This window comes from Gymnoscopelus braueri, assembly GCF_963280865.1.
Source record: "Gymnoscopelus braueri genome assembly, chromosome: 14".
Classification (NCBI taxonomy): domain Eukaryota; kingdom Metazoa; phylum Chordata; class Actinopteri; order Myctophiformes; family Myctophidae; genus Gymnoscopelus; species Gymnoscopelus braueri.
This window is the reverse complement of record NC_137619.1, coordinates 8,701,449-8,718,661: the sequence shown is the minus strand read 5'-3', so window position 1 is coordinate 8,718,661 and position 17,213 is coordinate 8,701,449. Positions and strand designations below refer to the sequence as shown.

Here is a 17,213-nt window from a genome sequence, read left to right as displayed (position 1 = left end):
GTAATATCGTATACCAAATAAAAGGAGTAAATTTGTCTCAATAATAATAATGAAGAAAGGTCTACATGGGAATGGCTGTCCTGGAAAGCCACTAATATAATATAATATAATATAATATAATAAATTAATATAAATGAACTGATATCATCTCACAAGGAGGGAAGTGTCCAGTTATTTTGATGTGGCATTTTGCCACTGTTAATTCAACTGAAATGCCCAATAATAAGCAACTAGAAGTCGTAGGCGGCCTCTATTCAACTCATATTCACACAGTAGTATACTGTACACCTCATTATATACTATGTTAAGTAGTATATACAGTGATATGAGTTGTTTGGATGATAATCTTAAGTGTTGGATTCTGCAACTGTATGGCTGCATACAGTATCCAGCCACTGTCAGTCAAAGCTTAGCTATGTGCAGATGAATAATGGAGAAGCCAGCATGCTAAAGCGCATAAGGGTGACTCGGCTGGTCCTGTAGCAGCATGCCAAATCAGGAAGCCAGCTATTAGTGAGTCTTTTACCGTTGATAAAAAAGTTAGTTTATCGCTTTCTTCCACCAATGTCCCCACACCACAGATTTTAAATGAGGAAATTAAATTATTATTATTATTTAATTCCACACTCCTGTCTTTGAGTTGGGCTTTTCTTCATTTTTTTGACTTGTTGAATATAAACAGCAGTAGTTAATTAACGACATATATTAGGCACCTTTGAAGAACAACAAGTTTTAAGTATGCTACTATATTTGAGGTTACGGGCTAGGTTTTTCATCAATACAAAAAGAAGGAGATACTTGCTTTTGGTTCCAACATATTAGGCATAGATACTCCCCTGTCCATCCTTGCAAGTGCTGCACGGCCATCCTTAATGTGCTAAAGAATAGAACATACACAAATGTAATATAGTGGGAGGGGACTGGATCAATTGCATGAACATCCCCCAGTGACTGTGGTCACTCACTGGTCAGTCACTATTCTCATTAGATGGAGCAAGTTCTACTTTAGGAATCAGGGAATGAAGCATTCAAGATTCAAGAAGGTTTGCACACTTGTTTTGAAAATCTCTTCAGGGTTTTTCTAGTGTTTCTCTACATCACATGTTCAAATGCAGTGGTGGGAAAGGTACTCGAATGTTTTACTTAAGTAAAAGTATCAATAATGCAATGTAGAAGTACTCTGTTACGAGTAAAAGTCTGGAATTCAAAATGTACTTGAGTAAAAGTATTGGTATCAAAATGTACTTAAAAGTACCAAAAGTAAACATACTAAAATGTTTGAAAATAGCAGATCTACAAGCTCACAACGTGTCGCGATGTAGAGCTTGTAGACCTGTTATTTTCAAATATCCTAGGTATAAAATAGGGCTAATGTGGTTAATGTATGTTTTATCATTTATATCTGCAAAGTAACTAGTAACTAAAGTTGTAGTAGAGTAGAAGTAAAATAACTGAACATAGGAAATACTCCAGTAAAGTGAAAGTACCTCAAAATTGTATTTAACTACAGCACTTGAGTAAATGTACTTAGTTACTTTACACCACCGTTCAAATGAGACATTTAGCTTGACTCAAAACATTGGTAAACTGACAGAAACAAGACATGAGAGGCAATGACACTACACTGCATGTACAGTACAGTGAGTGGTTCAATGTCCACACACCATCATGTCCGCCTCCCCAAAGTAAAGAAGCATTTACAAATCACTGCACTGCATGCCCTGTAGCCGACAGTCTAACACTGATGCAAGCATTCAGCAAAGTGGGGCGAGGTGCATTTTGGGACAAGGTGCGCACGTCTTGTGACCCATGGGGCAGCAAGCAAATACATTATGCAAGGTGAGGAAGCATGCCATGTAAATAAAGCAGATGGGACACATACCTGAAACTCTGCAGGACAAAATGGGACAGAAAATGAGACTCACAGTTAATGGTTTTCCTATCAAATCTACCCTACCAGGCTATACTATCTATTACCAGATGATTACCTCCCTATTTTGGCCATGTTATTATAGGTGAAAAGGTTCAGAAATGATCAGAAATATTCCAAAAATGATTAAAGATTTCCAAAACTTTGCAAAGATTTTCTGAGATTTTCCAAACTAGCAAAAATAGCAGATCTACAAGCTCACGCATCATGACATATTTAGATCGTCTATTTTCACTATTCATTTAAAAAGTGCTTAAGTGATTCAAAATTAATGTGGATTTTTGTAATGAGTTTCTTTGTTTTGTTTTTTTTGCAAATACCGATGGTGCTGAATAACCTTGGTGAACTGATTAAGAGATAAGAAGATTGTCTCTATTTGGTGGGAGCGCTCACCTCTTCCGCCCCCGCACATGTCCCCATAGCTGTTGTACTGGGTGAAATCTGTGGACTGGGGCTGCAGGAATGCACATGTTGGAGCAAAAAATAAATAAACGGAAAAACATCATGTTTTGCAAATCAAGAACAGCAGACAATTAAACACACAGAAATTTAAGGTGGTGTAAGTGTGACATAAACACATACATATATATATATATATATATATATATATATATATATATATATATATATATATATATATATATATATATATATATATATATATATATATATATATATATATATATATATACTGTAAAAAAGGGATGGACCTTTCAAAAAAGAAGGGACTGCACACTCCAGAGAACAGAGATGGACAACTTACTACTGCATAAAGTGTTTTTTTAGCACAGCGTGTTTCGCCGTGAGCTTCGTCAGGTGCTATACTAAGGTGTGAGTGTTCCATACATATAGTGTCACTCAGAGTCATTAAACACTCATTCCACAACTCCAGGCGTGGTATAAATCATTCAATTAATTAAATACAGGGAAAGGCAGGAAAAGACGCTGTATACACAAACACCATGAAACAAACAGATCAAATAATAACACATTTAGAGAGAAAGTATAAATACATCAAAATAAATATATATATAGTAAATGTACCGACGAAGGGTCCCATCAACCCACCACAATGGTGCAAAGAAACCCATTTATACCAATGTATTACAATGCAAAGTTTTCAAATACAAAACAAATATCATGGTGGGCACAATCAAAGTGGGCCTCAATAGAGGTCAGGATGTAGGCTAAACATGGAGCAGGCCAGGTAAGTCAGTCAAAATGGGACTGTTAAATATATAGGGCAGTGCAATCTTAAAAAATAAATATAAATAGGGCAGTGAGATAATGACACATTTATAACATTTAAGATTATAGAAAGGGGCCTGAGGTCTAAGCTCTCGTTTAAGCCATTAGGTTCCATAGTATTTAAAGTAAAGATCCAATGTGCTTCTCTCTGTAATAGCATTTTTTTCATGTCACCGCCCCTAGGTGGCAGGCTGACCTTCTCTACGCCCATGAATTTAAGTGTGGCTGCTGATCCATGCCCCCACTCCTTGTCTCAATGTGTCTCAATGTCGTGCAATGGCATATTCCATGTTACCGTTTCTGATCACCGCTTTGTGTTTAGCTATTCGTATTTTCAGATTGCGTTTAGCTTGACCAATATAGACCATCCCACAAGGACATTTCAACATCTACATACATACATACATACATACATACATACATACATACATACATACATACATACATACATACATACATACATACATACATACATACATACATACATACATACATACATACATACATACATACATACATACATACATACATACATACAGTACATACATAATTATTTTTGCTAAAATAAGTGTTAAATAGCTCTATATTCCAATAACAGAGGTCTACCCATCTTTGCCAATTTTATTCAACCAGAAGAGAGAACTAAATAGAGGATAAATAAAAAGTGATGACACACTGAACTGGAACACTATCAAATTAAAGCTGATAAATTATCTTTATGAGGTTCTCTCTACTGATTGGAAACATTTGGGATGTTTACTAAAGAGCTGGACAGATGGGAAGACCCCTTTTACTGTACAAACACTCTGGAAGACCCCTTTTACTGTACAAACACTCAAGCAAGAGTGAGATGAGATCATAATATAGAGCTTTAACTCTTAAACAAAAACATACCACTTACTACCATATTTTGCAGAAGGTGAATCATTTGAATTACCAGTATTATAAAAGCACATACATTTTAGCTTGGTCACATTGGAGCAAATACATGCTGATAATGTCACCCCCTGATCTCTGTGCATTTATGGAAGGGGTGATGCAACTTTGATGAAGGCGAGGGCCACTATATTTCCACACTCACTCCAGAGGGCCACATTGCATATATACCGTCGGGCAGAAACCTCTTATCTCCATATTTTAATTTTAAATATTTTAATGCCATTCTATGTCACACACAAAAGTAGCAAAAATAGCAGATCTACAACATAGACTGAAGTGATTAAAGCGGGTCATGTTTGGAATTGTAACAGCTGAAATCAATAATATATCAGTATTCCGATATTAACCTGCGGGCCGCATTAAGTGAAGGTGGGGGCCGCATGTGGCCTCCGGGCCGCCAGTTGCCCATGTATAATTTATGGTATTTGGCAAATGATTCTGAAGGTGATTGAGCTACGGCCACGTGATTGATGTTGTGATGCTGGAATAATGTAGTTGTAATGAGTTCTTACCCGATGCATCCCGTTCCTTCCATAGCCAGGCAGAGAGTTGGTTTTAGTAGGAGAAGTTGGATCTGTAACATCAAATTGGTCTTTGGGTCAGCTTGTTTGCATGAAAACACAAAGCTAAGTCTATTTTATTTAGCAGACCGTGGTATTGCACTGCAGCTTATACATATCGCATCTTCGTGACATACCTAAATCAGACCTGAATCATACAGTATGATATATTTCAGTCGATGGCCTTTCAATGGCAATTCAAAGGAGATAAAAAATGCTCCAGGGGGGTGAAGACCCTGCCTGCAACATCTCTTCAATGTGACTAATGACAGTACATTGTAAAGCGCATTTGAGTGGGCGGATGGCTAGAAAAAGCTTTATATAAATGCAGTCCATTTCCATTTAGACACACACACAGATGCACACACACACATGCACACACACACACACACACCTGATTACAACACCGTACAAGTTTTCAAATGTATAAAATGCATAAAAATCTTTTGAAAATAGCCGATCTACAAGATCACAATGCGTCGCAATGTGACGCATTGTGAGCTGGTAGATCGGCTATTTTCAAATGGCCCAAATGTATATATAGGGCTGAAGTGGTTTTGTAATAATAATCAAAAAAGATAAAGTAACTAAAGTTTTCAAATAATTGTAGTGGAGTAAAAGTACAATATTTGCCTCTGAGATGTAGTGGAGTACAAGTAAAAGTACTGAAAATTGGAAATACTCTAGTAAAGTAAAAATACCTCAAAATTATACTTAAGTACAGTACTTGAGTACATGAACTTAGTTAACTTTACACCACTGACAAGTACTATGTGATCCAGGGCTGACGCAGCATACCAGGGGGTTAAATACCTGCGTCACAGTTGGTCTGCTTGGGATCGTAGCGCTGAGCGGAGAGGCTGCGTGCGTGACGCTCTCTGATCTGATCTTTCTCCCTCTCTTCTTTCAGAATGAGCTTCCCCAAACCAGACTGGATCTGAAATACACACATTCAAATACATCATTTCACAGCCCTCACAGAACAAATGGCAACCAGACAAAGAAGTATTTTCTACACAGTAAAATCCAGAATTAAAATCTGAGGTTTAAATTAAGACTAAATACAACCCCTTTGCACCACTTTGAGCACAGATTAGGTACGGTCTAACTAGCAGAACTAGAGTTAGACACACCAAAATGTGTGTGTGCCATGTACTTTGGTCCAAATACCCTTATAGATCTTTAACTCTTGAGAGTGTAAAATGAAACCAAATGGACCCTTACGGGGCCCATTTGGTTTCATTTTATGCTCTCAAGGGTTAAATGATTGTAAAACGTAGAGTTAAATGATCTACTGTATAAGGGTCCATTTGGTAACCAACTCTCCATCATTTAGCTGGGGACCACCTTGGAACCCACTCAAGGACCACTGGTGGTCCCCGGACCACTGGTTGAGAACCACTGATCTTTACTTAATTAAAGAATTGTTATTTTTGATCAACGTTTGCCTGTTATCTCTCCTATGGTACCAACATCAAGAATTGTGGACAAAATCTTATCAAACGATAACAAAATATAATATAATAATAAGTCTTGGGTCTGGGAGTCTAAATCTCATCAAATGGTGGTTCCGTGGCTGAAATGCCGAATAAATAATGGACCTTGATATGAAAAGGGTTGAAAACCACTGCCATAGATGGTTTAAATAGGCCGTCTGGTAAGGTTTTGTTGTGTTGTTAAAGGTGTGTGGATGAAGCCTGGCTGACCTTGCTAAGATGTTCCTCCTGCAGCTGTTTTCTTTTCAAGGCTTCCTCCTCATCCTCCTCCTTAGATCGTCTCCTCAATTCTGATGAGCCTAGAGGTGCCACAAACAAACCACTCAGAAGATGAAAAACAACACGCACGCACCCACACACACACGCGTACATGTATGCCCACGCACACACATGCACTCACACGTACATGTATGCCCATGCACACCCACACAGGTGTGCGTTCACACACGCACAGCTTTCTGGATACCAGAAACTCTAAAAAGATAAATCACACACACACACACACACACACACACACACACACACACACACACACACACACACACACACACACACACACACACACACACACACACACACACACACACACACACACACACACAGTTTACTGTGTATTGGACTGTACCTAATAATGAAATGATTTAATACAAAGACAGAAACATATGGTTGTATCATTGAGGCCCAACAAGGCCTGCATAGACTAATGAACTCCTGCAGAGTGGTGAAGAACACACACAAACACACACAGGGGGACCGATAGAACACAAATGCGAGACAGAGTTGACTAGACGGACAAACAGATAAATCAGCCACCGTGACATCGTGACGAGATGGTCAACGCTGGCAGCAACTACACAGTTAAATCCTCAGCGTGTTGACTTAACTCCAAAAGCATAAAACGGTTCCACGTTTTTCACTCTTGGCGTTAAACTAACACTCGGAATTATTTTACGTCGAGATCTTAATAACTGCATGTTGTGAATATACACAGAAACAGGACGAGACGAGACAAGGCGCGAATCAGTTTGAAGTCAGTCTCAGTTATCTCTGTCCAAGTCATTTGTGTGACAGCGTTGAGTATACAGCAAGGACACTAGTTATGTGCTCTAGGTTAAAAACCCAAATAAAACAACGACAAAAAAACGGCATGACTGAGGCTATACCACAAGCAACAGATAGTTAAAGAAGAAGCAGAAATGCGAGCCATTCAGAGAGGTACAACAACAACGCCGCTGTGCTGTGCAAGCAAACTTAATAATAACACCAACAGATGCCAACAACTGAACAGTATAAGCCTGTGCTTGAAGTGAAAAGCATAGTGAAAGCAGGGATGCAGTTAAAACCAGTTCAATCCGGGAACGCATCTGTGTCATTTTAAGATTTCTTTGGCTATTCAAAAAATAGCAGATCTACAAGTTCGTAGCCGCGCTACGAGCTTGTAGATCTGCTATTTTTGAAAAATCGTGAAAATGAATGCAAATCTTTGAATATATATTTTTTAAAGCGAAGATTTGTCAAATATTGTGTTCCAGGGATCTCCCTAAAGAAGCAAAGATTTGAGTTACAAACGTTCGCTTTAAGAAAATATATATTCAAAGATTTGCACAAACGTTCAAACATTTTCAAAAATAGCAGATCTACAAGCTCATCGCCATGAGCTTGTAGATCTGCTATCTTTGAAAAGCCCAAAGTATAAAATAAGGGTTATAACTCTAAATCTAAAAAGGACACAGTATGCGTTCCCGGATTGAACGGGTTAAAGGGGCGGAGCCTATACAGGGAGACTGGGGTTAAAGGTTAGGTTGTGTTTAGAATATCAGGTAGTCTCGCGTAGCCAGACAACCGGAGATCTCCGCCTACCGATACGTCTAAATTTGGATTTCCCCCCCGACGTATCGGTAGTCAGACATCACCAATGTGGTTTAGACGCAAGACTATAGGTGTTAGGGCAGTGGTTCTCAAAATGGGGGTCCAGGGACCCTCAGTGTTCCTTGAGGGGGTTCCAAATGGGCCCCCTACAAGTCCGTCACTCTGAGAGTGTACGAATGGAACCAAATTGGACCCAACCATTTATACACTCCCAGAGTTATGGGGGTCCTTGAAATATATATCATTATTTTTTTAATTGAGAACCACTGTTGTTAAGGGTATGTTTTGCCACTAGAGGGCAGCAGCAGTGTAAGCATGCTCTTCGGGGGGAGCCTACTGTACCTAATACAGCGAGAGAGGGAGAGAAGGGCCAAAGGACGCCCTCGCTGGTATCCGCAGTGGGAGCATGGGCGGCGGGGAAGGTGGCGGATCTGATGATGTCATCAGCGGTCTTGATTTGGGCCGCTATCATGGCAGCTGTATCTAAATCGGTAACCATGGGAACTGATCTATCAGTCTCTGTGGGTCAGAGTCTTGGACCCGCCGCGCACGTTTTTCAAATTATCTGGCAACGTCCGATCGTCAAGTCTCGGCGATCGCTCGGTGCCAGACTGTCGTGGGTTTGACTTGGCTGCAAAAATGTCTGTTTTCAGTCACAAGTCGGTTTACTTTGTATTCGGCCTTAAAACTGATCTTCCTCATAGTTTCACTTATTGCTAATTTCTTGCTAGTTTCTTGAGTCATTATTCTCAATAAAGCAGACCACACCACTTGTTTCAGTATAATATAAAGTACATAAGTCAACAACTTCCCTGCACCGGCAACAAGTGGAATTGTCTCACCCCATTTTACAAGTTAAAGGGGTAGTTCACCCCCAAAATGACTTTTTTTCTATCGATTAGTCACCCCATGGAGACTTGAATTCATGGATATTTTTATGTTTTTGTCGCATTTCTAAGCCAATCATTTGATGACCGGCAGCGTTTCCGGTAGGAGACACAAAGTGTCTCCTTTGTGGCTCCTACGGGAACCACTGCCTACCGGTCCGCTGGTCATCAAATTATTGGCTTAGAAATGCAACAAAAACTAAAGAAATCCATGAATTCAAGTCTCCATGGGGTGACTAATCGATAGAACAAAAAGTAATTCTTTGGTTGAACTATCCCTTTAATATGAGAAAAGCAAGGATTAACACAGGATTAAATCAGAAGGACAGTGTAGCACAAGCTACGGTGGTCAGACAGAGTATAGGGTCAGAGAGAGACTTCAAACAGTGCTCATACATTAGACACTGGAGGTGGACACTGCACATGGTTAATGCTATGACACACAGTTTCCATTGAAGGCCAGTACATTAGCCAGTGGTGAAAAAAAGTACTCAAATGTTTTACTTAAGTAAAAGTATCAATACTGCGATGTAGAAATACTCTCCGGAATTTAAAATGTACTTGAGTAGAAGTACAAAAGTATTGGCATCAAATACTGTTATGTAATAATAATCGAAATCTACAAAATAACTACCGTAGTAACAAAAGTTTTCAAATAATTGTAGCGGAGTAAATGTACAATATTTTCCTCTGAAATACTAAAAACTGGAAATACTCCAGTAAAGTAAAAAATACCTCAGAATTGTACTTAAGTACAGCACTTGAGTAAATGTACTAAGCTACTTTACACCACTGACATTAGTAATTAAAAGCACGACTCGCTGAGCCACTGACATAAAACATTTCAATAACTACAGCATAGCACTCAAACTTTAGAAATACTAGGCTGTACAGTTACTGTTGCCTCATAAAATGAGATGAAAACAAGTTAAATGAGTTAAAATACCGTGCAGTTTGTAGATGGGCGGTTTTCTGTAGATGTTGATCCCCTGATCTGGAAAAAATAAAATAAAATAAGGACATTTAGTAAGAACATTGTGCCACCATTACATGAATGCACGATACAATATGAATGTAGCAAAAACACTGAAGTAAACAGGAATGTATCAAACAATTATGGTAAAGACTGTGCATGTCAAGCATTCCAAAATGTTACAGTAGCAAATACTTACTGTAAAAAGCAAATACAGTAGTTACAGTAAACCCAGTCCTCATATTGATGTCTGTATTAAATGCCTCTATCTACCCCAGCCCCCCCCCCCTCCCATGATACTGCACTCTAATGGTGCATTAATTGTCTCTAGGAGAGGTAGGGGGATCAAAACGTTGACACAAATGGAATTAGAAAAAGTGCTCCTCGGAGCACAGGTCTCTCCACCAGGTCAGGTAGGTTAGTGTGGGCCAGCAATGTTCGGAATTCGCCAATGAGCCTGGAATGTGATTTTTTTGTTCGGCCTCCTGGTGGCACTATAATAGGTCAATGTTGAAAGGGTGGCATTTGTTCCTCAACGTAGTGCAAAAGTGCGTGCAAATGTTTCACCGCAATCGGACGCTGCGTTCATGATTTGTGGCATTTTGTTCAAAACGGGCTACACCTGCAAACTTTAGATGTCAATCTTAGCCAATCAGGATGGAATATGAAAAATCATCAAACAGATCTGTCTTCATCACATGACTATAGAGATTATGTGTACCGATTTGCGTGAAATTTGGATAAAATCTGAAGGAGTAATATCCAAAAATGTGTTTTTTAAAAAGTGGCATCCTGGTGGCGCTATTACAGGCTCATGTGAACAATTTGGGGGAGAGGTTCTGAATTGGCATGTGTGCACAGTTTCGCTGCGATCAAGCTGCGATTAGCTGTCCACAGACAGAAGAACACAGACACACACGGAAGGACGGACAGGGTGCAAAACATACTCTCTCGCCCTGCCTTTCGGCCTGGCGGAGACAATAAAGTGGCAAGGGGATGAGAGACAGAATGAGTGGAAGAGAGAGAGAGAGAGGGAGAGAGAGGAAGGGAGAGAGAGACTCAGAAAAAGAGAGGAAACGAGATCGAGATTGACAAAGAGTGTTGACGGCGATCAGAGAGTTCAGAGATGGAGCAGTGACAGGGTGCGCTCCGGCTCCTACCTGGGAGGTGGAAATGTTTAGGGGTCAGAGAGAGCGGCGGAGTGACCGGCCGGCTGTCGGGCCTGAGGGGGAGGGGGGAGCTCCGGCCGCTTGGTGGGTCAGTGCCTCCGGATGAGAAGAATGAAGAACAGAAACATAAGCAGGGAGGACTAGAGGTAAAAACCAAGATGTCTGGACACTAGCGTGGAGCATGAAGGGAGCGACTTTGGACCAAGTCACTCCGAAGGGGAAATAATCTGATTTGTTTTGATTAATGCTGTTAATGAAGTTAATTAAAGAGAAAGTAAAGCAGACTTAAGTAGTAGATCTGATATTGTAGGAAATTAAAATAGAAAAAAACATTTGCATTTGGGAGATGTATTATTAATTATGATGTACAATGTCTGTTAATGTCTAATAGCAGTTCTGTGGTAAAAACAAAACAAAACAAACCTGTCAACATGCAGCAATACAGAGATTAAAAATGAAATTCCACTGAGAGGGCATCTATTTCAACTCATCCTATACTTGCAACTCTGTGGAAGCTGGAGATTCATTCTAACATGCAGAAAAAGTCATCCGCCATTCAGACACGGGAGGATTTTATTGTAAGATTTCCAGCTCGTAAGACAAAACTTCCCAGTGTGCATGCAAAGCTGTCAAACGCTGCAAAACACAATAGAAATGCACTGACCGTTGCATGAATGAAAGAAGAGCCTCAAAATTGCATAGGCCATCGTTATGTTAGTAATGGATCAGTTAGCTCATGCTAGGTTAATTGGAGGTTAAACGCAGGAGGCTTGGCAAGATGGGGTCGACCGTTTCAGCAGACATCACCACGCCATTTCTCATGTCTGCGTGGCGGGAGATGGACATGGATCCAGAATGGAGGAACGGTATGACATTTGGGGGGCGGGAGGAGGGGGAGGGGGCGGCGGTAAGACTGGAGGTGGCGCGTGCAGCGCTATCCCACCCGGTCTCAGTAACAATTGGCGACGCCCTCTTCTGTGACGCACGTGGAACTGCCTCTCACATGGGCGGACCTCTTTAAATAACTCCCAAAACCCCTGAAATACCAGATGGCACCATGGCGTCAACGTCAAGCATTAGCCTGTCAATCCCTGTGTCTTGGGATCGAATCCTTGTCATCGCACTTTTTTATTTATCAAATTATATGATTCGCGTTGCAAATCGTTTTGTTAGGTTTAGGCATAGTTTTTGGCGCCCCCAGCGAGGCCCGTTTGGTGAGAACAGACTACAGCCCCTAATAATAAGTTAGGAAGTAGTTGGGGAAAAAAACAGTTACAACGTCGGAGGCGCGCCGTCTCTGGCGGACTTGAGCAACGAGAGGCACTGCCGAGCGAGCGAGTCGCTGTGCCGAACGTTGCGAAGTCCGCCAGAGCCGACTCAGTGCCGTTCGAGTTATGTACCGATAGTAATAGTAAATTATCCAGCGTCAAGCACTATTTTCCACCACGGAGGACAGCCGGCCAGTGCAGTGCTGTCCTCCTGGAATGTGAAGCATGACTAGGGGGGGCGAAGCAGTTCCGTGTGCGTCACAGAAGGGGCGTTAACACAGAAGTTACTGAGACCGGGTGGGATAACGCCGGTCGCGGAGGTGGCGATGGAGGTGACATCTTGCCTGGGGGGGTGCAGCGGAGAGGAGGCGCATGTTGTTTGGACTGTGGACCCCTTACCTTGGCTATGGGGGAGGAAGTGGTGTCTGAAAGGGGATGTGGGGCGGGAGTCACTATTTCTGGAGCCCACACTGTTACTGCACAGAGAAGAGCAGAGCTTCTGCATGCCTGTAAGAGCTTCTGCATTGGGGGGGAATGGTATTTTAAAAAAAGGAACGAGGGGGACATTATACCCTCCGGGGACCAGGCAGCACAGATGGAGGAGACAGAGGGTGAGAGAGAGAGGGAAAAAAAGAAAGGGAAAAATATTTACAGGAATCATGTATCGAAAAGAGGGAAGTATATAAAGCCACTTCAAGAGTGTGAAGTGTGAAGAGTGGCACAAGAGATACCTTTGAATGAAATAATACATTTAAAAAATAAAGGGTAGTTAACTGAAAGGTAGTTAGTTGGGTTATTAAAGGTTGAATCCCACCAGAACTGACTCGATATTATTCTGTGAAAAGTGTGTGTTAAAAACAAACAGGAAATAAAGTTGGGGGAAATTTGGGGGGGAACAAAACAGAGTCAGTCTTGATGGAATATCACTTTAATACAGTATCTCTAGAGTAGTAGGGTGGAGGGGGGGGGGGTCAAGTGGATGCTTAAGGTCAAGTGGCTCAGGGTGGGTCAACTTTAGCGTCTATGAGGAGGGAAGTGAACTGAAATAGAATCAGTTATGTCACTGTGTTGTGCAGGTTGACACAAAGGTATAATGAGTAGGATTTGTCAGTTGCGGTTTGTAAACACAACATTCAAAGTTGGCTCCTCCTCCCCGGGCTCAGCAATAGGCCTGGGGAGGGGGGGGGGGTGGTCCTACTCATTATATGCTGAACTGTTTTCTTTGACACACACATATTGACCGAGTGTGACGCAAGTGCAAAATGGACGCTGTGTGAATACAATTTTACTCTGAAGATCATCCAAAATCTTTTTTGAAACGTCTACACTGGATTCTGCCACAAAAGAATGACTGAAACGAAGCACAAGTGTGTATTCTGTCATGCACACACACACACACACACACACACACACACACACACACACACACACACACACACACACACACACACACACACACACACACACACACACACACACACACACACACACACACACACACACACACACACACACACACACACACACACACACACACACACACACACGCCTCACCTGGCCTGTGAAAATGTTGTGGCGAGCGTGACAAGGTGGGGGTGTAACCATGGCGATTATAAACAGGTGACCCTATGGAGCCCTGACTAGTGGACCTCTGGAGGATGCGTTCTGCCCTCCTGTCATAAGAACCCTGTACAGAAAAACACACACAAAGCACACACACACTTTATCGCCTGCTGCACCAGTAATTCTCAACCTTTTTGCAGCGGCCTATGCAGGAGTCTAGTCCAGTGTTGATTTCGTCGACTAAAACTATGACGAAAAATGTTCTTCGACTACCTTTTTTCACTGACGAAAACAAAAAAAAAGTATATTGTCAATTTCGTCAACAAATAAAAACTAGACTAAAATGTTAGTGAGGGACTAGTGGAGAAGAGATCCAGTAGAACTAAAAGACAAGTCATTTTATATTTGGTTGCGCTCGGGTGTTGCGCTCTGAAAATAGCAGATCTACAAGCTCACAACACGTCGCGCTGCGACGCGTTGTGAGCTTGTAGATCGGCTATTTTCAGCATGCAACCAGGTGTTAATTCAGCCATTAGAATGCTATCAAGGTCCGCCAAAATACATTTTAGTCTACAATTGTAGATTTAGTCGACTAAAAAGACAAAAACTAAAACATTTCAGGTGACTAAAATATGACTACCGGTAAAAGTAAAACTATACAGAATTGTATTCAAAAGACTATGACTAAAACTAAATAAAAAATTGCTGTCAAAAAATCAACACTGGTCTAGCCGTCTGTCTGTGAGTATATCTACACTACAGTAAGTGTCCGAAGCTAATCTTGCAAACCGCTGAACCTACTGTATCAGCGCCGGATTTATTGGGAACACTGCCAACAGGCCACAGAAGGGCTTTGACAAATTCCTTTTCACATTATGTTTCATAATTCTTTTAAGTTTTTAATATTTAACATGAGAACATGACACAATATTCTTCTCACCTCGACAGGCGGTGTAGGAGACATGTTTCTTGAGAACTAGAAAAGGGACAAACAGGTCCGTGTCATGGTGGGTTTTCATCAACACAAAGAATCATCTGAGATATGCGCCACTGAGGCACCAAACTCACAGTATTTAGACTGCTAGGACAACTTTACTTAGCAATTTTATTATTATAAGACATGTACGTGTGCAATACAGCAAAGCATCTTCTACTTCTTACCAAAAGCACACACAACAAAGACGAACAGAAATAAACATGCTAGCCGAAGGTTTTTGGATGACCAGCGAACAACACCGTGTATTACCTGATGCAGTGTTTGGACAAATGACAGATATCAATAGATATGTGCTTCGGGGTATTAGATACCTGAATTCCACATGAGTGAATCTGGATCGTTCATATTTGTCCTACCATGTCTTCACAAAACAATACCATCTACTAAGTAAAATCAGTCTCATTGAAATCTCTATATAGACAACCTATGGTCTTGGGGTGTGTCCTCTTCCATCAGTTATTCATTAGTTAATTTGATTGGTTCAGGCAATGTCGCAATGCCATGGCCGACAGAACACATATCAGGAGAGTTTGTCGCACGATTTTGTTGCCTGATCGCTCGCTCACTGGTAGCCAGTATGGGGTGAAAGTGAGCGACCAGTTAGCAGCATTAATAATGTGATACAGGGATTTCAGGAGACTGGGGAAACTGGCATTTTGGGCATGAATGCAAGAACCACACATTCCTCCACAGTCTCCTAATTTATGTCCAAGACATATCTGTGATATCTTGACATATCAACTTAATAACCACACTCTCATTCTCAGTCATGTTCTTATTTAAAACTGCTATTAAAGCATGAGATTGATACATCCTTGTGTCAGAGCTCTATAAAATGGATATTGATGCCCGTTACTGCTGTCCATTGAGCAGAGACAGATAAAGAAAGCCAGAAGGCCATTCTTACATGACATTCTGACAGGATGAGAGGGATTTGGACATGTTCTCATTGAAATAAATGCATATTTCTCTACTCTGGCTTTCTCCCTTTCGCTCCCTTTCTCTACACCGCTCGTTTTCCGTGCAAAGAAAATGGGCACTCGCCCGATGCAATATTAATAATCTGGCCCAGATCATAAATAATTTGTTGAACCTCAATGTTGAGTCCCTCGGTAATGTCATCTGCCATGTTGAACATGAGTGTTGCGTGGAATTTGGATTGGATTTTGATTGCATTTTCAAACGACGTTCGATGTTTTAAAAATGTTTTCAAATAATTGTAGTGGAGGATTAAAAGTACAATATTTGCCTCTGAGATGTATAGTGGAGTAGAAGTAAAAGTACTGAATATTGTAAATACACCAGTATAGAAAAAAATAATACCTCAAAATTGTACTTAAGTACAGTCCTTGAGTAAAAGTACTTAGTTACTTTACACCACTGCAAGTGGTGTAAAGTAACCTACTGTAGACTAATTCATCATCACCAGTAGAGTAGAGACATACTGTACTGTGTCTTACCTTCTCATCTGGCAAGGGGGAACGTTCCCTCCTGGCAGTGTGGAGCTGTGAGGAACACATCCAGGACTGTGTGTTAAAAGCCAACAACAACCCTGCTGCCTGCCATTACTCTGCAGGAACACACTTTATACCGACTATAATAATAATATCACAATGTGGAACAAGCTAGCCTTCATTTTGTATGAATCCTTCTTGTCTGGAATGATTCCCTGGGAAAGAATCCTGACTCTTAACCCTTGTAGTTAAACTAACACTCTGGTTTTCAGTTTATATATAATAGCATGTGGTTGCTGTCGGGTTCACACCTTTTTCTTTTTCAATTATTATTTTAAACACATAAAGAAAATAGTGAAAATAGCCTATCTACAAGTTTACAACGCGTCGCTTTCTGCTATTTTCATTACTTATGTGTGACACTCTTGTATGATGATTCATTCATATCATTCATTTACCAAAAAAAAAAAAAAAATGTAAACATGGAGAACAATACAAGGTTTCTGCCCGACAGCAACGGTGTGTATAAACTGGCAGACTCATTTTAACCCATTCAATACAAGAACGCATATACTGTGTCATTTTAGATTTTTAGCTATAACCATTATTCTATACTTTGGGCTATTCAAGAAATAGCAGATATACAAGCTCGTAGCGTGGCACTCGTGTATATCTGCAATTTATTTTTGAAAAATCGTGAAAATGTGTGCAAATCTTTGAATATATATGTTTTTTTTTTACTAAAATCTTTGCTTCTGGGGGGATTCTACAAACGTCTTCTAATCCTAACAGTTTTTTTTTTTTCTTTTTTTTAGAAAAAAATTGTGGTTCTCAAACTTTTTTCATGTCAAGGACCCCCA

General features: G+C 40.6%; 1 protein-coding gene across 6 annotated transcripts in view; it reads right to left on the bottom strand.

Annotated features, from left to right (window-relative positions):
* The window catches only part of ablim1a (actin binding LIM protein 1a), an 89,248-nt gene that overhangs the window by 2,306 nt on the left and 69,729 nt on the right, over positions 1 to 17,213 (bottom strand). For 3 of the 6 annotated variants that reach the window (XM_080448645.1, XM_080448644.1, XM_080448646.1), the window contains 11 exons: positions 16,360 to 16,404; positions 14,843 to 14,878; positions 13,894 to 14,026; positions 11,063 to 11,167; positions 9,876 to 9,923; positions 8,385 to 8,525; positions 6,384 to 6,472; positions 5,491 to 5,614; positions 4,630 to 4,691; positions 2,324 to 2,384; positions 1,370 to 1,890 (listed from right to left, as the gene is read on the bottom strand). In XM_080448645.1, coding sequence (XP_080304771.1) covers positions 1,736 to 1,890; positions 2,324 to 2,384; positions 4,630 to 4,691; positions 5,491 to 5,614; positions 6,384 to 6,472; positions 8,385 to 8,525; positions 9,876 to 9,923; positions 11,063 to 11,167; positions 13,894 to 14,026; positions 14,843 to 14,878; positions 16,360 to 16,404 — 999 coding nt within the window. In that variant the 3' untranslated portion in view covers positions 1,370 to 1,735. Of the gene's footprint in view, positions 1 to 802; positions 878 to 1,369; positions 1,891 to 2,323; positions 2,385 to 4,629; positions 4,692 to 5,490; positions 5,615 to 6,383; positions 6,473 to 8,384; positions 8,526 to 9,875; positions 9,924 to 11,062; positions 11,168 to 12,738; positions 12,859 to 13,893; positions 14,027 to 14,842; positions 14,879 to 16,359; positions 16,405 to 17,213 lie in introns of those variants that run through there. The other 3 variants (XM_080448649.1, XM_080448648.1, XM_080448647.1) reach the window with 3 other exon arrangements.